Raw genomic sequence first — 22,411 nt, forward strand, 5'->3', positions numbered from 1 at the left:
AACAGACTGTGAAGAACTTCAAAAAGATCTCACAAAATTAAGTGATTGGGCAACCAAAAGGCAAATGAAATTTAATGTGGATAAATGTAAAGTAATGCACATTGGAAAAAATAACCCCAACTATACATACAATAAGATGGGAGCTAATTTAGCTACAACTAATCAGGAAAGAGATCTTGGAGTCATTGTAGATAGTTCTCTGAAGACGTCCACGCAGTGTGCAGCGGCAGTCAAAAAAGCAAACGGGATGTTAGGAATCATTCAAAAAGGGATAGAGAGTAAGACGGAGAATATCTTATTGCCCTTATATAAATCCATGGTACGCCCACATCTTGAATACTGCATACAGATGTGGTCTCCTTATCTCAAAAAAGATATACTAGCATTAGAAAAAGTTCATAAAAGGGCAACTAAAATGATTAGGGGTTTGGAATGGGTCCCATATGAGGAGAGATTAAAAAGGGTAGGACTTTTCAGCTTGGAAAAGAGGAGACTAAGGGGGGATATGATAGAGGTATATAAAATCATGAGTGATGTGGAGAGAGTGAATAAGGAAAAGTTATTTACTTGTTCCCATAATATAAGAACTAGGGGTCACCAAATGAAATTAATGGGCAGCAGGTATAAAACAAATAAAAGGAAGTTCTTCTCCACACAGCACACAGTCAACTTGTGGAACTCCTTGCCTGATGAGGTTGTGAAGAGTTTAAAAGAGAAGTAGATAAATTCATGGAGGTTAAGTCCATTAATGGCTATTAGCCAGGATGGGTAAGGAATGGTGTCCCTAGCCTCTGTTTGTCAGAGGGTGGAGATGGATGGCAGGAGAGAGATCACTTGATCATTCATTACTTGTTAGGTTCACTCCCTCTGGGGCAGCTGGCATTGGCCACTGTCGGTAGACAGAATACTGGGCTGGATGGACCTTTGGTCTGTATGGCTGTTCTTATGTTCTTATAATTACATATAATAAAATAAATGGTACAATCTACAAAGTTAAACTTTTTAACTAAAATCCTATATTATATTGTAGGGTGGATTGGCTCTGGCTTTGTACTTATTATTCCTTTGAAATGATGTACTATTACATACAATTATATACAATTTAATCTTCAATACGGGCAAAATATGGTCCCAGTCACTTTTGCACATGAGCAACTTAAATGGAGCTACTCACCTTAATAAAATTACTTATGTGTAAATGTTTGTGGGATCAGGCCGTAAAGCTACACTTGGTAGTGATCCTAATTCTATAGCACATATAACAAAATATTGGGACCAATTCTTCTAACATTGAAGTCAACGGCAGCATGATTGGTCCTGTTTGCTTTAAGTTTATGGCCTTTTTGCTTTTTGTGAAAGTTGCTTTTGTTTCTTTCCTATAAGTGAAGTATATTTGATGAAATGATCAATGGAAGTTGCTTCCTGTATTCAAAGTATTCAAACACTCATATCCTGGAGTAAACAAATTCTAAGAATGAACATCCAGAATATGTTGGCTAATCATTTAGCAAGGAACAGCAAGATATTGTATTTCTGTTATTATAATGCAATGTACCATCCGGGCTGTCAATCTTGCATTCTTATGGATACTCTAAAACATGCTGGTTCTGGGTGGCCACTGCCTCTCTGAACTCCCTGATCTAAAGCCCATTAAAGTCAGTGGAGTACTCGAATATAGTAACTCAAGCTAACTGTTGCAGTGAAGACAAGCCACATCTCTCCCCCTCCTCTCTCTCCACAAACAGAGGCCCCAATTCAGGAAAACATCCCTAGTCAGAAAAGTCCTATGGGATTTAAGCATGTACTTAAGTACTTTCCTGAATAGATTTAAGTGCATGCTCAAGTTCCTTTCTGAATTGGAGCCAGTTTGCAAATTAAGTGGGGTACCGAGTAACATAGTAGAGAGGGAAGTCAGAAGTTAAGGCTTCCATGTTTTCTGTGGGTTAATGGATGGGCAATACCGAGGACAAAGCTGAGGGATTGTCATAATTACTGTACATTCCTCTATTCCATTTGGCTAATGTCCTTCAGAGCACAGGCATTTTTTTACTGTATAGTTACTAAGAAATAACTGTACACACTGATGGAAATCTGAGCCTCTCAGAATGCAGAGAAATGAATAACTGATGAGTGTACAGTTATGCATTGTAACTCTAGAGTCCTCTGTACTCTGGCTGATATAATATATAAAAACAATAGTTTTCTTTCTGGAAATAAGAATAGATGGTACATGCTGTTAACCTTAACTCCATCTTACAGTAAATTAAGGTTAAAAACAAATTACAAGGATGTTGTAGGCATCCCAAAACCAAGCATTAGAAATCCAGACAACTCAGTTACTGAAAAGAAACTCAAGCATTTTAAGATAAGAAAAACCTAATTAAAGTACCCAAACAACTTTACTTTGCCCTGCAGTAACTCCAGAGGATGACCATATGATACACTAAGTTGCCTAAATCAGAATCTATGGTTCTAAATTAAATTAAATTGATTTTGAAAGGATTAGATTTTTAAAATATTTATTTTCGTAACAATTAGATACAATGATCATTAATAACTTATCTTAATTACAAATTAATTTCTTCAAATGTAGCCTATGCACAAGATTTCTGTTAACTCTATGGAAAATTGAAGAGTCTACTTAATTCCAGCGTTAAGATCATTCAGGACAAAGAAAAGACTGACAAAATGCTAAATTCTTAAAGGACGCAAATTTTAATTTATTTTAAACCATAAACAAATTAACAGATTTATTTGTAAATTCATCTTGTACTCAAGAATAAGTGCTGCAAATTTGGGAAGCTAGGTTGTATTTTTCATACACAACAAAGAGGTTGAATAGGCTTTATGGCCAAATGTAACTGGTCTTTTCTATGGAGTCACTGTCGGCATCTCCATAGTATTTTTACATACTAGTAATATATACAATAAAAATCTTCTCGCTTTGTCCATAAAAATATCACTGTTGTTCTGGACAAAATTTATTGTCATGTACATTTTAGTTTAGGTATACCTATTTTTAGGTGCAGTTAATAAAGCAAATTTTGAGATCATGATGGCTATTTGATGCATAAAGCCTCACAAAAAGATCCCCTCAACCTCAAGATCACATACTTATATATGTGCATCTATGACCAGATTATCCATCTTGGGCCAAATTCTGTTGTCAGTCATATCAACTGCAGACCTGCTTGGTCCATAGTGTTCTTTTGGTAGATGTTTTGTATTGTGCACATTATTGATCGGTTTTACTGAACTTTCAAAGGAAAATTTCATTAGGGGTCTGATCCAATGCCCCGGGAGTCAATGGGAGTCTTTCCATTGACCTTAGTGAAGACTGAATCTGGCCAGAGGTCCATTTTTTTTCTGAGACAGGTATATATGTTATATATTACCAGAAAATGATAGACACCGGTGGAGAACCGGCTGTTAAAGGGCCGGGCGGGCGGGCAAACAACTCCAGTCCGCAGGCCACATCCGGCCTGCGGGACCGTCCTGTCCCCCACCTGAGCTCCCAGGAGTCCCAGCTGGGACCTCCCCTGCCCTGCCCTCGCTTCCCCCGCTCCCCCAGAGCCACAGTGTGCCGAGCTGCCAGCAGCTCAGCTCCCCAGACCTGCTGCTTTGAGCAGCCGCCGGCATGGTAAGGGGGGGGAGGGCTGTGAGCTCCAGGGCCACCCCGGGGGGGGCGGGAAGTGGGGCAATTTGCTCGGGGCCCCCACGAGAATCTGAGGCTCCCCTCCGGCCCCACCTCCGCCTTCCCCCCTACCCAACCCCCCCTTTCCCTTGACCGCCCCCCAGAACCTCTGCCCCATCCAAACCCCCCCCCCCCGGCCTCTTACCATGCCGCTTACCCCGCTCAGACCCACGTGGTAAGGCCAGGGCGGAGCTGTGAGCTCCGGGCCAAGCGGCGGGAGCTCAGGCCCTGGTGGAGCCACCATGCCGTTGCAGTGCTGACCAGAGACACTCCTGGACGCCGCACGCTGAGGCTCCGGGAGTGGGGGGAGGTGGGGGTAAATGGCATGGTAAGGGGTCGGGGTGTTGGATAAGGGGCAGGGAGTTCCGGGCTTGCGGGGGGGGGGGGGTTGGATGGGGCAGAGGTTCGGGGTGGTGGTGGTCAGGGGACGGGGGGGTTGGGTAGGCGTGGGAGTTCGGGGGTCTGTCGTGGTGGCAGTGGATGGGGTTGAGGCAGTCAGGGGACAAGGAGCAGGGCAAATTGGGTAGGGGGTGGGGTTCTGGGGGGCAGTTAGGGTGGGGGGTCTTGGGAAGGAGTGGTCAGGGGACAAGGAGCGGCAGTGGGGGGTTGATGGGTTGCGGGTTCTGAGCGGGGCAGTCGGGGGCAGAACATGGGTGGGGGTCGGATGGGGGGGGATAGGCTGTTTTGGGAGATGGTGGGGCTTGTACTCACTGGGCAGTTCCCTACCGGGTCTTCAGCGGCACTTCGGCGGCGGGTCCTTCACTCGCTCCAACACTGAAGGACCTGCTGCCGCCGTAGACCCGATAGGGAACCGGTTCCTAAGATTTTGGCAGCTCATCACTCTGAAAGGAAAGCCAGGACATAGTTAATATGTCCCAATCCCTGAAAATCTGTGGAATTGATACTCATAGTCCACCATAGAGAGCTGTTTCCAAGTGGTACTTGGAGATCGGGGCCACATGTTTTAGTGCTGATCCACGAATCACTGTGGCCACTTTCCATCCTTACCTGTCCAGAATACTCTTGTTTTGTCCAGAAATAATTTGTGTGGACAGCTGGTTGGGGATCCTGAGCTGATGAGAATGTGGGTGCAAAATAAAACTTATCTGTATTGTGGTAGTACCAGGGAACCACACTCAGGGATTAGGCCGTGATTGTGCTAGGTACTATATAAACACAATAAAAAGATATAGAAAACAAGTAATTTTGGGCAGTAATACCAGCATTAATTTGTATCCATTTGTGTGGGAGGGAAGGGGAACCAAATAGAGTCAGAATGTGGCCTTGTGTGGTTTTAGCATGCAACTGCTTAAGAGTGAAAGAGGAGAGACCAAAATGCACATTAATAGTTAAAGAAGAATAAATGTCTTCATATGCTAAAGTCTGTAGGTGCCTGATTATTTACTTAGCTGTGTGTAGCTGCTGAGCTGCCATTATTATCTAAGCACTAGTCATGGTCATGAATATTTGGTTGCTTACAGCAGCATTTATATTTCCATGGTCCCTAAAATGGAAACCAGACAGACCTTTACTTTACATATCTTGTATTTATATGCACACATTAAAAAAGGGTATCTGTCCATATGCTCTACGCCCCCCTGATATAATTTGAAAGTACACAAAACCTCAAAAGAACACTCCAACTTAGCTAACATGAATCAATGACATTCAGTATGACCCACAGCCAGAATCCAAAGCAAATCAAAAGCTGAAACCACCCTTCTTCTCCAGCAGCTCACCACCCTCTCAATTCTCTGTCATGTTCAAAAGCCTGTAAAAAAAGCTAAGATTTGCACCGTACCCTGATGGTCCTTAAATTCAGGCTATTTCTGACCATCAGGTGAATTCCAGAGTGGCAGAGCCCCCAAAGAGAGTGCCTTGTCAGCAGTCCACCCTTTTTGTTTGTACCATCTGGGCTTCAGCTTGAAATGCCTCTGATGATCCGAACCAGGGGAGAGAGGCTGTATTGTAATGTCTTCAGCTTGCATGACAGAAATAAAACATCTCCACCTAGATTTCTCCTCCTGTTGTTGGCTTTATTGCTGTGAAGGGTTGGGTGCTTCCTGCAAAGTGCTGAGTACCGTCAGCTCCCAATGAAGTTAATAGGAGCAGAACTGCTCAGTTCCCATTGAGATCAAGCCCTTTGGTGCTAGATTTCTGTGTAGACAAATGCCAGAGAGAAAGTCAATCAAACACCGTTTAAACTCCATATAATGTAACAGTATGGCAACAGCAGCACAACGTGCTTTACATAATTTACAAAGTTATCAAGACATTATCAAAAAAGCTTCAGACAGACAAGGCGCTGTAGTAATCTGTAGAAAGACTCAGACTCATGTTAGTGAGGCCTCAAAGCCGTTGGCCTAAAATAGAAAATGCCATACAGACCTCATAACTTAATCCTCCGTATTCATTACAAAATGTGGCCCATATCTCTGCTTGCGTTACTCATACAAATAACCCTTATAACTCGGCGGCTCTACTCACATAAGATGAGAAGGATTTGACCCAAAAATTCCTGAGAAGTCTGCGATATCAATTTATATTTTAGTCCTCAAATCACTGAATCAAATGAGTCCTACAGTGTCAGTATGTTCCTGTTTCACTAAAACTCCCATATGTTTCAGCAATGAACAGAGTTAGAATCATCTAAATGTAGTAGTATTGTGCAAGAAGCAAGTTAATCAACTTCTTCTTTCATGAGGCAAAAAATAATAAAAAATGGGTATAAATAACTTAGCTCTTTCCTGGATGACCTTAGCTTATTCAGGAACTCCTGGCCCCAACATATACCAACTATTTCATGTAAACGTAACCCAGTAGAAAAGGTCTATTAAAATGATTAAGGATTCATTTTATGCATTATCCCACAATTTCTGAAACAGGAAAATCCCACTGGCTTTCACAGTTGCTGTGCAAGTATAAAAGACAACCTTCAACCTTTAACTGACAGGAATTTAAATATATTAATTTATATTTTATTACATATCTAATACTGTAAATAAGTAACATAGGATAGTTAATATCAAGGCATTAAATTAAAATGTAATGCAATGGTACTAATAAAAGTTTGTACTCTGAACAGTGTTTTAACTTGACATGTCATTTTCATTATGAGTAAGGTGCATAAATCAGGTTTATTGTTCTCAGCATGTGATACAAATTTTAGGGTCTGTATTTTAACGTTTTGACTCCATCTACTTACTCAAGTCAAACGTCTATTGAAGTTAGAGTTTTCTTGAATAAGAACTACAATAAACCCAAGTAAATGCTCCAATCACTGAGCTATGGGATATTCTGATGTGGTTCTCCTTCAGTCTCTCCTATTGAGGTGTTCCACTTAAATTTAAATTCAATGAAATAATTGAATAATTAAATATTAATTGGGCTCATAGGTGCCGATTTCCCCGCTTTCCCCTGGGTGCTTGACCCACCCTCTGCCCCCTACCCCGCCCCCATTCCACCCCTTCCATGTGGCCCCACCTATGCCCCACCTTTGCCTCGCCCCCATTCCAACCCCTTCCCCAAAGTCCCTGCCCCAACTCCACCCCCTCCCTGCCCCTATTCCAATCCCTTCCCTAAATCCCCGCCCCCAGCCCCGCCTCTTTCCTGCCTCCTCCCCTGAGCGTGCCGCGTTCCCGCTCCTCCCCCTCCCTCCTGGAGCTTGCTCACGCCACCAAACAGCTGTTTAGCGGCATCCGGGCAGAGGAGTGGGGATGCGGCGCGTTCGGGGGGGAAGAGGAGGAGGAGGGGTGGGAGGGGAGCTTGGCTGCCGATGGGTGCAGACCACCCACTAATTTTTCCCCGTGGGTGCTCCAGGGCTGGAGCACCCATGAAGTCGGCACCTATGATTGGGCTAGAGAGAGTGAGAATCACCCAGTGGTTAGAACACTCACCTGAAAGGTGGCAGATCCCTGTTCAAATCCCATCTCATCAGGCAGAGGGAAAACTTGAACCTCCTGCATTATAAGTTCTGTAAGTACCCCAACCAATGGGCTAAAGGTTATAAGTAGGTTTGATATACCCCCCCCCCAATAATTTCAATGGATAATACTGATGTTTATTTTTAAGCATTTTTTAAAAAATGTTTAATCTATTTAAATTTTCACAGTTGCAGGAAATTATGGGGGGGGATCAGACACTTATTTAATGACAGTAGACATTGAGATTCAGAAAGTTAAAAGTTTATAACCATTTAAAACACAAATTCTCAACCTCACATACCAAAATATACAAAGCAGATAGCCTTCAATCAAACTCTAAGTTCTCAAGCAACCTTTTTCTTCGCTTATTGTAAATTTCAATGATCATCAATGGAAATATTTTTTCATCAGTTTGTGTGTGTACTGTGAAATTGACTTTACTGAGATTTGCCAATTTAAAAATCTAATTTTTCCAAGCCTAGTTTGAAGGGAGGTTCCCCCCTGGCTGATTTGTGTGGCATTAAGGAGACTCTGAGCACACCTACCAGACTGGGCTCTGCACACGAGTTAGGCAGAGGAGCCCCTATCTTCCCCACTCATGGATCATTCTGGGGCATAGACAGGAGCTATGAACCCAGACACCTAAAGGGAGGCAGAAGCGTGTATGCCCAGAGACAGGAACATAGGTGCTTAGGGAACTTCTATTGCAAAAACTTAGGAGCCGAGTGACTTTAGGCACCTACAGGGTTGTGTGGTAGCTGAGCAGCAGTTTTGTGGATCGCAGTGGCACCTAAAACAGGACTTAGGCTCCTATCTCACAGATTTAGGCACCTATGTCCCTTTTTAGATCCAGGCCTTAAGTCATTTTTCATGCTATTAGGCCCACTGATGTCAATGGGACTGCTCAAATGACTAAGGGCTCCTCACACAGAGGTTTCTCTGACTGAGCCCCAGTAGTGTAAAGAAAACTTTACAATGAACTGAGTTTTGCACAGCTCTAATTTAAATACACTTTTCACAGCATTATGAAAAAACAGGATGCGTGTGTCAATAACTTGTACTGCTATTTCTTTGGCTCATCATCTTCACAATCCTTAACAATTTTTATTTACAGTATTTTAATAAAGGATTTAAGGGCCTGATTCAAATTCCATTGAAGTCAACGTAAAGACTTCCATTTACTTCAGTGGGATTTGAATCAGGTCCTTAAGCACCCTTTAAAGTGTATTTTAGTGGTTCAGTAATATATTCCATTCTGGAATGACTTGATGTATTTCCAGTCTTGTGCTACCCGTCCTCTCTTCACAGCTCATGTTTCCCTCCCTGGGCTCCTCATCCAATCTCAGTGTCTGCCCCCCCACTCCTCACCAGTCTCTTTGCCCAGCCAGTGCCAGTTCTCCCCTTGTTCCCTGGCTCATCATCTGATCTATTCCGCTTCCTCCACCCCACTGGTTCTCAGTCCCAGTCTCTCTCTTGGTTCTTCATCCAATTTCAGTCTCCCCATGACCTATCACCTCCCCTAACCATTTTCTTCCCAGACTCCTAGTCTCCTGGATGACCCAGTCCCAGTCACCCACCACCCCCGGCTTCCAGTCTCATTGTCCAACCAGCCCTAATCTCCCTCCACCTAACTCCCAGTTTCCATCCCCACCTCTGCCAGCCTCTCCTTTCTCAGGCTCCTTGTTCCAATCTATACCCCCCACAGGTCCAATTCTTGTCCTTTCTTCATTCAGATCAAGCAGATTTCTTATCACTGCTGTTTGGCCCAGTAGTGGGGTTATTGAGAGCACAAGAAGGACAGTCTCCCTGCTCACGGTTAAGGTGCCCAGATCTAGCATGATCTGCAGTGTCCCAGGGCTGAAATTTCATGGAAAGTCCTAATCAGCCCCACGCTAGAGCATGCCCAGGGTGGATGGACTCTTCAGGGAATTTAGCTGCTCCAATCTAAGAAATCTTGACTGAACATGTGCCAACTAAGGTTGCCAGGCGTCCGGTTTCCAGCTGACCAGGCTGCTAAAAGTCCAGTTGGCTGCAGTGGCCGGCTCCATGCAGCTCCCAGAAGCTGCCAGCATGTCCCTCCGGCTCCTAGGTGCAGATGTGGCCAAGGGGGCTCTGTGCACTGCCTCTGCCTGTGGCACAGACACCGCCCTGAGCACCGGCTCCGCAGCGCCCATTGGCTGGGAATCCCCACAGATTCCCCATAGGGAACCCCCCTGCCCCAGTCCTGAGCTCCCTCCTGCACCCAAACTCCCTCCCAGAGCCCACACTCCCTCGGACACTCCCTTCCACAGCTGGACCCCTCAGCCCCGGCGCAGAGCCCCCACCTGCATCCCAAACTCCTCAGCCCCAGCCTGGAGCCCTCACCCCCTCCCACTCCTGCCCCAACCCAGTGAAAATGGAGTGAGTGAGGGCAGGAGAGAGTGAGCGACAGAGGGAGGGGGGATGGAGTGAGCAGGGGTAGGGCCGTGGAGCAGGGGCGGGGCCTCGTGGTGGGGCAGGGGACGGGGCAAGGGTGTTTGGCTTTTTGCAATCAGAAAGTTGGCAACCATAGTACCAACTTGATTTTTCAGAGGCTTGTAACTTGGTCAAATTTGGGCAGCTTTTCATGGGATGGCAAAAGGTACATCTCTGGCACAAAGACCACCCCCTGCCAAATTTCAAGACCCTGCTGCAAAGCATGGGGACAGCTGAGCTTTTCAAATAAAAGGTCTCAAGGATTTTTAAACATGGGCAAAATAACGTAGAATCATAAAAATGTAGGGCTGAAAGCGAGGTCATCTAGTCCAGTCCCCTGCACAGAGGCAGGACTAGGTATTATCTACACCATCCTTGACAGGTGTTTGTCTAACCTGTTCTTAAAAATCTCCAATGACAGAGATTCCACAACATTGCTGGATAATTTGTTCCAGTGCTTTACTATCCTTATAGTAAGGCAGTTTTTTCTAATGTCTAATCTAAATCTCACTTGCTGCAATTTATGCCCAATACTACTTGTTCTGTCCTCAGTGATTAAGGAGAACAGTTTATCACCCTCCTCTTTATAAACTTTTATGTACTTCAGGACTGTTATCATGTCCCCTCTCAGTTGTCTCCAGACTAAACAAACCCAGTTTTTTCGATCTTTCCTTCTAGGTCGTGTTTTCTAGACCTTTAATAGTTTTTGTTGCTCTCCTCTGGATTTTTCTCCAATTTGTCCATATCTTTCCTCGAGTTCCTCCCAGCACTGGACACTACTCCAGTACATATTTTCCCATAACTTTGTTCTCAGAAACAGCTGAGTTGTTCTCGTTGAAATTTTCCAGAAATGATAAGCATGAGGCACACACCCAGCACGGAAAATTTCAGCTCAAAAGTTTGGTAAAGTTATAAGTAACTGATAGGGTCTTATAATGGGAAATACTGAGCAACTTTAATGATTGGCAGTGCTACCTGCCCTGTGTATAGTAAGTATGATAAATACAAATGAAGTCATCATTTAAACTTCTCTTAAAGGATAGCATGAGCACACAATTTCTAGCAACATTTTAATTAAGACACAATTCTCCATCCTTAAAGGCATTTCTTGGATTCAAGAAAAAAAAATTATACTGATTTGGATATCAGTGGGTTTCTTAATATATGAATGAGATTCGCTGTTTAACTACAATATTTCTTGCTCATTTATACAGGATTAAAATTTTTGCCAAATTTGGGACCAGGAAGAAATTTCCACCGCATCCCCATGGCTTGGATTGTGGTGGATCCTTTCACTTCTTCTGGATCAACAAAGACGGGATCATCAGGTAGGCATACCTTACTCAGAAGTTTTCTTTCATTTGCTAGTGCTGTACTAAAAGCAAATTGAAAATTTGTATTTTTGACCTAGTTTTCATCCTGCTCTAGAATATGTATTCAGTACTTCAGAGAACAGCATACCATTTCTAAATATCATCATTCCAGCCTCAGTTAAAAAATTACTAATAATGCTATTAACTATAGAGGAAAAAATCTGCATTGTATTTTCAGGTCAGTTTCCTAAAAGCCTGATGTAATTCTATTATCTATTTTCAACTACAGTAACTCCTCACTTAACGTTGTAGTTATGTTCCTGAAAAATGCTACTTTAAGTGAAACAATGTTAAGCGAATCCAATTTCCCCATAAGAATTAATGTAAATTGTGGGGGTTAGGTTCCAGGGAATTTTTTTTTTGCCAGACAAAAGACTATTTCTGTGTGTGTATATATGTGTGTGTGTGTGTGTGTGGTGTGTGTATACATATATATACACACACACATATACACAGTATATGTTTTAAACAATTTAATACTGTACACAGCAATGATGATTGTGTAGGATGGTTGAGGTGATGGAGTCAGAGGGTGGAAGAGGGTGGGATATTTCCCAGGGAATGCCTTACTGCTAAATGATGAATTAGCACTCGGCTGAACCCTCAAGGGTTAACACATTGTTGTTAATGTAGCCTCACACTCTACAAGGCAGCACGAATGGAGGGGGGAGGGGGGAAGACAGCATGGCAGAGAGAGAGAGACTGTGTGTGTGTGTGAGAGAGAGAGAGACTGCACTGCCCCTTTAAGTACGCTGACCCCACTCTAAGTACACTACCTTTTTAAGTTGATCAGCAAGTTGAGACAGCAGCTGCCGCCAGCAAGCTCCCTCTGTCCTGAGCCCTGTCGTGTCCCCCGCTGCTCTGTGGAGTGACAGATGGGGTAAAGGAGCAGGGAGCAGGAGCAGGACACCCTGACATTAGCACCCCTCTTTCCCGCCCGCCCCCCGCACAGCAAGCAGGAGGTTCCCAGAAGTAGCTCCAAGGCAGAGGGCAGGAGCAGGCAGTGGGGGAGGGACAGATGAACTGCCTGGCAATTGATAGCCTGCTGGTCGGCTGCCGCACAGGGAACTTAGGGGGGGGGGGAGCTGATAGGGGGGCTGCTGGTCCACCCTGGTTCCAAGCCCCCACCAGCTAGCGCCAACGGGTTACTCTTTCTGCAAGCAGTGAACAAAGCAGGTGGCTGCCAAACAAAGTTGTAAGGGAGCATTGCGCAACTTTAAACGAGCATGTTCCCTAATTGATCAGCAACGTAACAATGAAACAATGTTAACCAGGACGACTTTCTAAGGAGTGATGAACTGGTGATTGTAATTTTAAAGACAAAACTAATGAAGTGTGTCCAGTTTTTGCTTTAAGAATTGTGACTTCCCAGCCAAGACTCTTGTTTATGAGCTCTGAGTGTCACAATCTATCAAAAACTTAAACTTAAAAACCCACATAACTCCACACCCTTCCAAAAAGAAAAGTTCAACTTAAATGCAAATAATAAAAGAAAACCTAAACGACTCCCATCACTGCAGTTAATTTTAAGAGGCTCTGTACATGTTTTATATTAATCTAAGAGCTAATTAGGGTATGGCTACACTACCCGCCGGATTGGCGGGCAGTGATCAATCCAGCGGGGATCGATTTATCGCGTCTAGGCTAGATGCGATAAATCGACCCCCGAGTGCTCGCCCGTCGACTCCTGTACTCCAGCTCAGCGAGAGGCACAGGCAGAGTTGATGGGGGAGCAGCAGGAGGAGGATCCAGGGAACTACAGGCCAGTCAGCCTCACCTCAGTCCCTGGAAAAATCATGGAGCAGGTCCTCAAGGAATCAATTCTGAAGCACTTCGAGGAGAGGAAAGTGATCAGGAACAGTCAGCATGGATTCACCAAGAGCAAGTCATGCCTGACTAACCTAATTGCCTTCTATGAGGAGATAACTGGCTCTGTGTATGAGGGGAAAGCAGTGGATGTGTTATTCCTTGACTTTAGGAAAGCTTTTGATATGGTCTCCCACAGTATTCTTGCCAGCAAATTAAAGAAGTATGGGCTGGATGAATGGACTATAAGGTGGATAGAAAGCTGGCTAGATTGTCGGACTCAACGGGTAGTAATCAATGGTTCTATGTCTAGTTGGCAGCCGGTTTCAAGCGGAATGCGACAAGGGTCGGTCCTGGGTCGATTTTGTTCAATATCTTCATTAATGATCTGGAGGATGGCGTGGACTGCACTCTCAGCAAGTTTGCAGATGACACTAAACTGGGAGGAGTGGTAGATACGCTGAAGGGTAGGGATAGGATACAGAGGGACCTAGACAAATTAGAGGATTGGGCCAAAAGAAACCTGATGAGGTTCAACCAGCACATGTGCAGATTCCTACACTTAGGACAGAAGAATCCCATTCACTGTTACAGACTAGGGACCGAATGGCTAGGAAGCAGTTCTGCAGAAAAGTACCTGGGGTTTCAGCGGACGAGAAGCTGGATATGAGTCAACAGTGTGCCCTTGTTGCCAAGAAGGCTAATGGCATTTTGGGCTGTATAAGTAGGGGCATTGCCAGCAGATCAAGGGACGTGATCATTCCCCTCTATTCAACATTGGTGAGGCCTCATCTGGAGTACTGTGTCCAGTTTTGGGCCCCACACTAAAAGAAGGATGTGGAAAAATTGGAAAGAGTCCAGCGGAGTGCAACAAAATGATTAGGGGATTGGAGCACATGACTTATGAGGAGAGGCTGAGGGAACTGGGATTGTTTAGTTTGCAGAAAAGAAGAATGAGGGGGGATTTGATAGCTGCTTTCAATTACCTGAAAGGGGGTTCCAAAGAGGATGGATCTAGACTGTTCTCAGTGGTACCAGATGACAGAACAAGGAGTAATGGTCTCAAGTTGCAGTGGGGGAAGTTTAGATTGGATATTAGGAAAAACTTTTTCACTAGGAGGGTGTTGAAGCACTAGAATGGGTTACCTAGGGAGGCCGTGGAATCTCCTTCCTTAGAGATTTTTAAGATCAGGCTTGACAAAGCCCTGGCTGGGATGGTTTAGTTGGGAATTGGTCCTGCTTTGAGCAGGGAGTTGGACTAGATGACCTCCTGAGGTCCCTTCCAACCCTGATATTCTATGATTCTATGACTCACCACTGTGAAGACACCATGGTAAGTCGATCTAAGTACGTCGACTTCAACTACGTTATTAACCCCCCCGCCCCAGTGTAGACCTGGGCTAAGAGGCCTAAAACAGAACGCATCCTACAAATGAGATATTCAGAAATATACTCTCCTCATTTAACAGCATAGTAACCTGTCATCAAGTCAGACATGGGTCTAGATTTTCATTTAAAGAATTTACAGTTTACATACATTTTGAAAATGTTCATTGCATTTTCTAGAGAAAATACAATAAATAATACAACAGAGAAGCATAAAGGTTGATTTTTTTTAAGTTAATAGATTTAAGGAAATGTCCCCAATATATATATCTACCATGTCAGTTGTTTAAAAAAAAAAAAAATCAGTATAGAAGGACATACAACTTATGCCATCAGAATCTGTCGGTTATTATTGTTATGCTGATAAGAAAAATAAAAGTTATAAGTATAGACAATCAGGGCCATATTTTTAAAGATGGGCCTGAATTGTGCGCCCAATCAGGAGCAGAAGTGCACTTAGATTCTTGAACACTTTCAACAGGTATCAGTCCAGAGTTCAAACACTATTTCTTGCTTGAACAAAAAAGCAAAATACATAGGTAAACTGTGTACTAGGAGTTAGGAAAAACAGCATGGTATTTTTTAGAATAATTAGGGATGCAGTTTTCATTGATGACAAGCATCTGACTGTCTGTGTTGATATTTCAAAGGTGCCTGTCGCTGTGGTATCTAGGTACTATAGTAGATTTATCATTTCCACATTTAAGGACTTATGAATAACTGAAAAGCACTATTTTAATAATCTGCTTACTATCTCCAACAAATCAGTTTTTTCAGACATCTGATCGTGAATACATTTTGAAAATGCTTCTATTGTTTACATTTCCTTTGTATCAAAGTATTGTCAGTTAAAAAATTGACCATATAGAGACACATGACTAAGCGGAAAAGATAGGACAAGAACACACCAAAAATGAAAAATAACTAACTAGTGGAGATATAAGAGAAATTCCTCATTGATATCTTGTCCACTAACACATACTTATTAGGACAATAAATAAATTGTTCTTGCACAAAGAACCCCAAACATATTTCACAGTCCAAGTAAATTTGGAGCAGTTGCCAATAAAATGACATCTGAAAGTGTAGAAAAAACTGTTTCTTCATGAGGTTGATAGATTTCCATTCCATACGGATAAATGCAGTGCCTTGCATGGTGTCAGGTATCAGAGGGGTAGCCGTGTTAGTCTGGATCTGTAAAAAGCAACAGAGAGTCCTGTGGCACCTTTAAGACTAACATGTATTGGAGCATAAGCTTTCGTGGGTGAATGCCCACATCCGACGAAGTGGTCATTCACCCACAAAAGCTTATGCTCCAATACATCTGTTAGTCTTAAAGGTGCCACAGGACCCTCTGTTGCTTTTTACAGATTCAGACTAACACGGCTACCCCTCTGATACTAGAAAAAACTGTGAGTTTATAAAAATGATCAAAGATCCCAGTTAATTATATCAGCATAGCATATAATCATAATACTTGGCATATATATGTATATATAGCCCCTCAATGTGAAGATCTTACAGTGCTTTACAAATATTAATTTACAGTGGCTTAATTAATTAAGCCACTGTAAACAACTGTAGGTAAATATCTCCATTTTGGAAAACAGGTGCAGAAAGATTAAATGACTTACCCAAAGTTAAACAGGAGTTCTATGGCAAAGTGGGCACAGGTCTCCTGTTGTGTTTTAACCACAAGACCCTCTGGATGTATTGAGGTATAAATGGAGAGAAGAGAGATGCCATTTTTACCCTGGGAGTACAAGTAAAAACTCAGACTTTCAACATTTGTGGAAGAGCAAATAGCTCAGAAGTACAGGCAAGACAAACCCTAATTAACCTGTGAGGACTTAAAAACATTTTTTCTGTTAAATTATTTTTATATGAAATTAATAGCAAATAGGTTTCAAGAGGATTGAAAATTAGCTTCACCTGCTACTGGTTTTCTTCCTAGTTGCAAAGTCCATTGTTTGATATGGCAAGAAATAAGATGTTAACCATAATGCAAATGAATGCACGACTAGAAGGGGTCATATTTAATCATCAAAATGGCATTGATCAGTGTAAAACTGCATGTAAAAAAGCCTCTTGCTATTATTGAAAATCTATCAATAAGTTGTACAGACCATTGAGAACACTTAGATATACCTTTGGACAGCACAAATCCCTTATTTTCAGTCGCACTAAGTATTTGAGTTGTTCATCTGAAAATAATTCCATTCCTGTGCTTGTGCAATTTTACATGTCATGAGGCACTTTAATATGAGCTCTGTAAATGTAGTCCTCATTATCTAAATCCACATTCTTATGACCAAATTTTCTGCACACCTCCAGAAATTCACCCACAATATTTGAGACCACACCCATATTTCACATGACAGTTAACCGTGTGCAGGCGTGTTTTTAAACACTTGCTGAAATGTTGACATTTATCAACATATTGGCCAATTTTGATGATATCCCTAAATGAGGACCTCAACTGTGTCTTGCTATTGGCTAATTTACATTCTGTTCTGGTTAAGAACGTGAACCCTTTTCAGGGAAACTTTTTGGGCCAGAAGTTACCTCTTGGGAAAAATAATTCTTGTCCTTGCACTGAGATCTGCTGATAAAAATCGCTATATAAGAGCTAGGAATTATTATTGTTGTTATTGAAGTGGGGGCTGAGAAGGAATGCACTTAGAGTTTTTCTCCTGTATGCTCCCCATGCAAGGGGGGGATAAATACAGCCCCCTGCACTTGAGGGAGGTCCTAGACAACTACTCCTATGCACAATCCACCCCAGAGGGGACAGGAAAGAGAACCAAGTCTCTTTCCCTAGCTCATTTTCACACTGATCAATGTAGCTGACCAGCCACTCAGAGAGGAACAAGCTGCACCATTCATGGAGGTCCCCCCCGCCCAGCATCATTTTCACTTTGCTATTTACATGTTTTATTTTTCAGGATAATGTTAAGTGTGTTATTACCAACTGCTAATAGAATTTTTGGTAAAGATCTTAAAGTTGCAGTTTATTCCAAATGATTTTGTAAATCACATTTAATAGGAAAGTATATATGATTTTTAATGAATATATAGATTGTGTGTGTGTATATATGTGTGTTTCTGTGTGTTTACTTAATATTCAGTGTGTCATTAATGAAAACATATATAATTGTTATATTTTGTTTTCAAAATAATTTGTGATTTCTTTATATTTTGAGATTACTGAAGAATCTAAAAAACAGTTTTAATTCTCCTTTGCCATGTTTTTTTGTTTGCTTCATTGACCAAAGAATCTGGTCTTGTTCTCAAATAATGGCAATTCCTTAAATAGTACAGTGCTGTGACGTATTTTCGAATGTTTCAAGAGCAGAAAAATATAAAGAGCCCCCATAGTGCTATGTGATCCATAGTTTTTTATCTATCAACAGGGGAAATATTACGGTTTTCAAAGGAATAGATTATGAGTGCACAAGAAAACCTTAAAACTTTGTTTTAATTTTGATTCTCTAGGCCACAGCACAATCTCAGCAAAATTTTACAATGTTTATGGAATTTGCTTCCCTTAATTTTTTCTTGTGTTTTCTTTTTTTATAGCTTTCCGGAATCTTGGGTTGTTTTTCTCACTAAGATATTAAGTTTGCCTTGCTCTTCCTAATACTCAGATTCTGTCTTCCTGTGGTAATTTTGCCACTGTTTCCTGATGCTATTTCAGCCTAACAGCACATACCTAGTCAGACAGACATTCTTCTTGCATCCCATTCAGTTTCTATCTGCCTCCTGTTTGTCTGTTCTAGCATTCTGATGTCATAACATCCTAGAACAAACAGTCAGAGACTGAAAGAGCAGAGCAGGACAAAAATAAATGCAATAGAAAGTGAATTGTATAGAAACAGAGAAAACAAAAAATACTTGCTCCTAGCTGCTAAAGAATAATTTGGTACCTATTTATCAAGCTAAATTGTTTTCTTATTGCAAAACAGAAAACAATTACAGAGCTCATTTACACATGGTTGACTCTTGCTTGAACAATTTTTCTACTGTATTATGCACAAACATGATTTTCTTTCTGTTGTTCTTCTACCTTATGTTTTCAGAAAACAAAACAGCTATTTTGGACAGTACAAGGACAAAACCATTTTTCCATTCATGCTTAATTTCCTCTACATCCCATTTACATTTTCCCAGGGCACAGATGGTAGTTCCTTCTTGGAACACATTCCATCTTGTGTTTTTGGAAGATGACCCGATTCAAGATTATAGTGCTTTGAGGCATCTACTAGTTTTTATTGTTCTTTTCCGCCCCAAAATAGTGTGGTTATTGGGTTGGGTTGGGTTGGAAAATTGAGATAATCTTTTTAGCAAAATCCAGAGCATGCCTATGACACATTAATACCCAAATGTACAAATTAAAAATAAAAGGATATAAGCATAACTTCTAAAAATTACTAGGGAACAAAACCTCAAGCGAGCCTTAACCTGTTTACTAACTGTGCACTCAATGCATTTAGTTCACAAATGTGCTCACTGCAATTGAATGTGGTGGGTCTTTGTCCAGCTTCCTGAAAGAAAAAGGGTCATTGCTCTGTAAGGGGCCTCTCTGCAATTAGGTTACAGTGGGCGTAGGGTAGGAGAAGTTACTTGAACGGATCAAGGGAAGAACAGGAAGTGGCCAGGCAGGGTGGGGGACACTACCCCTTCAGATCCTCATGGAAGGTAGGTATTTATACCTCTAGCAGTTCTGGAGAAGCCCTGTGTCTCAGCAATCATGGGGTAGCAACATGCACTCTCTGACCTAGGATCAGAGGAGGATTTTGTTTTTCCAGTGATCTGCTATCCGCACTGTGCTAGTTGCCTTTTTCTTTAGGAGTTGGGAAGGAATTTTTCCCTTCCCCTCAGATTGGCAAAAGTGGGGGTGGGTTTTTGTCCCCTTCTTCACAGCAAGTCAGGGACCCAGTGGGGTAGGGAAGGAAATTAGGTCAAATGGTTGCAACTTAATAGTTAGCAGGTGTCCAGTGCCATACTCATTCCAGAGAGGATATATGGTTCTCTGATAAACAGGATTTGAAGGGGATTTAGGGCATCCCCTAAAGAATCGGAGGAAGAGGTTTGGGTCTCCTAACCCCTGGTACAGTGGGGAGATAACTTACCTCTTTTTTCAGCTCCCTTAACCCTCATATAAGGGGAGGGTGGCAGGGCCCCAGCCTGTTTCCCAGGTTGGGAAAGGCTGACACCAGCCTAAATAGCTGAAAAAAAATGATGACCTGCACTGTTGAATTTATTATGGGGTATTCCCAGATATAGTAAGTGAATAATGTTGTGGCCTAATTATACCATCCGTGCTTCTTGTCTTTTTTATGGTGTGGCCAGGACAAGGTGCACACAAATGGGATGTTTATGTGCCAAATCACGATATTTCTATTCTCTTGCAGTAGTATGGAGGAATGATAGCCACTACGTAATTAAGGCTGAAAAAGCCATTCTGTTCTAAAACTTGGTTTAAGCTTGTTGTCACTTTCACAAATATTCCTTGTGGGCTGAAATTTCTTATGCTTAGTCTTATCCCAGTGATTCATTTTTTGGTAAAATTAAAAAGTCACTTCAGCACTTTCCAAATTATAAAATGGTGAGGAAAAAACTACGTTTTCCTGCTTTTTGCTTCAGTTTGCAACCTTTTCTTGTGTTGCATAGCCCCAAAACTATTTGGTTTCCAGATATGCCATATGCTTGTTCCTCAATGAGGACAAGTACTTTTGACATGTTTGAAGAAATTTGGTTCATAAGTTTTTCACATGGAGATGGGACAGAACTAAATTTGAAGGTAGACTAGTCTTGACAAAATGCACCTCTTTCTGGGTACATATTCCCTCTCTCTGGTTACAGACAAAACAAGGCCCAATGTTTGCAGAAGTAGCTAATTAGGTCTTTGGAACAAGACGCACTTAAAATCCCAGGTGCCACTCATACACCAGTGAAGGCAGTGCACGCTGAAGAAGTGGAAAAAGACTAGATACCCAAACCACCACATCAGCAGTAGGAAAGTAACCTGTACTTCCTAGCTAATATCATGCACATGATAGAAGCAGTTACAGATCTGATTGGAAGGAAGGTGCTAAAGGGGAAAAGGAAGAAAAACAAACCAAAAATATACTTTTCTGCTTTTTCAGTTGCTGGGGCAGGTTCTTTGAGATGTTTGAAACACCAATGTGTCAAAGCGCTTTACGATAGCCTAAATCTTTTAGGAAGTGCCTAATGCTTAAGTTTTTCTATACTGTTGCTAGATGCGCAGTGATGTATAAAATCAGACTGCTGTATATGTATAATAGCAGAGAACAGAGAGCAATTCTGTTGGTAAACACTTTAGCAAGAACTTCATGTTTGTGCTAAGGAGGAAGGTAAGAGGCACACAGTTCCAGTTTTTACTTTCTGGGTGAAATAAATTATTGTAGCCTTGTTAAAAGTAAGTGGTAGAGCTAGTTTGTTTGTAGTTATGTATTTTCTGTAAACAGAACAATGGGATTAGAAAATTTCTTACAGAAATTGATGGAGTAGCCATTAGAACAGGGGTAGGCAACCTTTCAGAAGTGGTGTGCCGAGTCTTCATTTATTCACTTTAATTTAAGGTTTCACGTGCCGGTAATACATGTTAAGGTTTTTTAGAAGGTCTCTCTCTATAAGTTTATATTATATAACTAAACTATTGTTGTATGAAAGTAAACAAGGTTTTCAAAATGTTTAAGAAGCTTCCTTTAAAATTAAATTAAAATGCTGATCTTACGCTGCCAGCCTGCTCAGCCCGCTTCCAGTCTGGGGTTCTGTTCACCTAGGCCTGCAGCGGGTGAGCGGGGCGACTCGAGGTCAGGGCAGAGGGCTGGGGTGTGTGTGGAGGTGCAGGGCAGAAGGCTGGGTGTTGGGGGGAGGTCAGGGCAGAGTACTAGGGAGTGTGGGGGGTGCAGGGCAGAGGGATGGGGCTGTGGGGTTGCTGGGCAGAGGGTGTGTGTTGGGGTGTGGGGGGGTGCAGGGCAGAAGGCTGGGGTGCTCGGCTCGTGGGGTGCTCCCAGCCCCCTGCCATGAGCCGCTCATGGCAGGGGGCTGGGAGGTATATGCCCTGTTCTACCCCCTTCCCAAAAGCCCGTCCCTACCTCTCTCTGCCTGCTCTACGGAGCAGAGAGCATGCTGCCGCTCGGCTCTGCTCTGCTCTCCCTCGCCCTCGCAAGGGCCATCACCGGCAGGGAGAGGGAGGGACAGAGGGGCCGGAATGCACCACACTGGGGGAAGAAGTGGGGGAGGAGGGAAGCTTGGCTGCTGCAGGACCAAGCTTCTGTCTCCTGCCCCCGCAGGGAAGAGCGGTGGGGGGGGGGGGGCTGAGTGGGGGGGGGGGCCGGGACCCCCCCCCCGCTCTCCCTGCGGGGTCAGGAGGCAGAAGCTTGGTCCTGCGGCAGCCAAGCTTCCCTCCTCCCCCTTCTTCCCCCAGCGTGGCGCTTTCCGGTCCCTCCTCCTCCTCCTCCTCTCAGTGGGCAGGCAGCGTGCCACTCAGAATCGGCTCACATGCCATGTTTGGCACGCATGCCGTAGGTTGCCGACCCCTGCATTAGAACCTGCAACTTTACCAGATTGGTGCTATTTAATAGCTTCTTGGATTTCATTCAAAATTATGGCATTCTGAAAAGTGTATGGTATATTTTCTGTTAATGCAGGGAATTTTAACTCCTGTAAGAACCCCTTGGTGTCAGTAGGACACTGCTTCTCTTCAGGAATATTCAGCTGCTTATAGAAATTCAGGCTAATTTTAT

General features: G+C 42.9%; 1 protein-coding gene across 1 annotated transcript in view; it reads right to left on the bottom strand.

The window, feature by feature from the left end:
* Positions 1-4,367: 4,367 nt before the first annotated feature.
* The window catches only part of CDKAL1 (CDK5 regulatory subunit associated protein 1 like 1), a 774,423-nt gene continuing 756,379 nt past the window's right edge, over positions 4,368-22,411 (bottom strand). Inside the window, exon 18 of the mRNA XM_054018031.1 lies at positions 4,368-5,851. Within this exon, the coding sequence (XP_053874006.1) occupies positions 5,794-5,851 (58 nt within the window). The 3' untranslated portion in view covers positions 4,368-5,793. The remainder of the gene's footprint in view (positions 5,852-22,411) is intronic.

Source organism: Malaclemys terrapin, chromosome 2, assembly GCF_027887155.1.
Source record: "Malaclemys terrapin pileata isolate rMalTer1 chromosome 2, rMalTer1.hap1, whole genome shotgun sequence".
NCBI lineage: Eukaryota > Metazoa > Chordata > Testudines > Emydidae > Malaclemys > Malaclemys terrapin.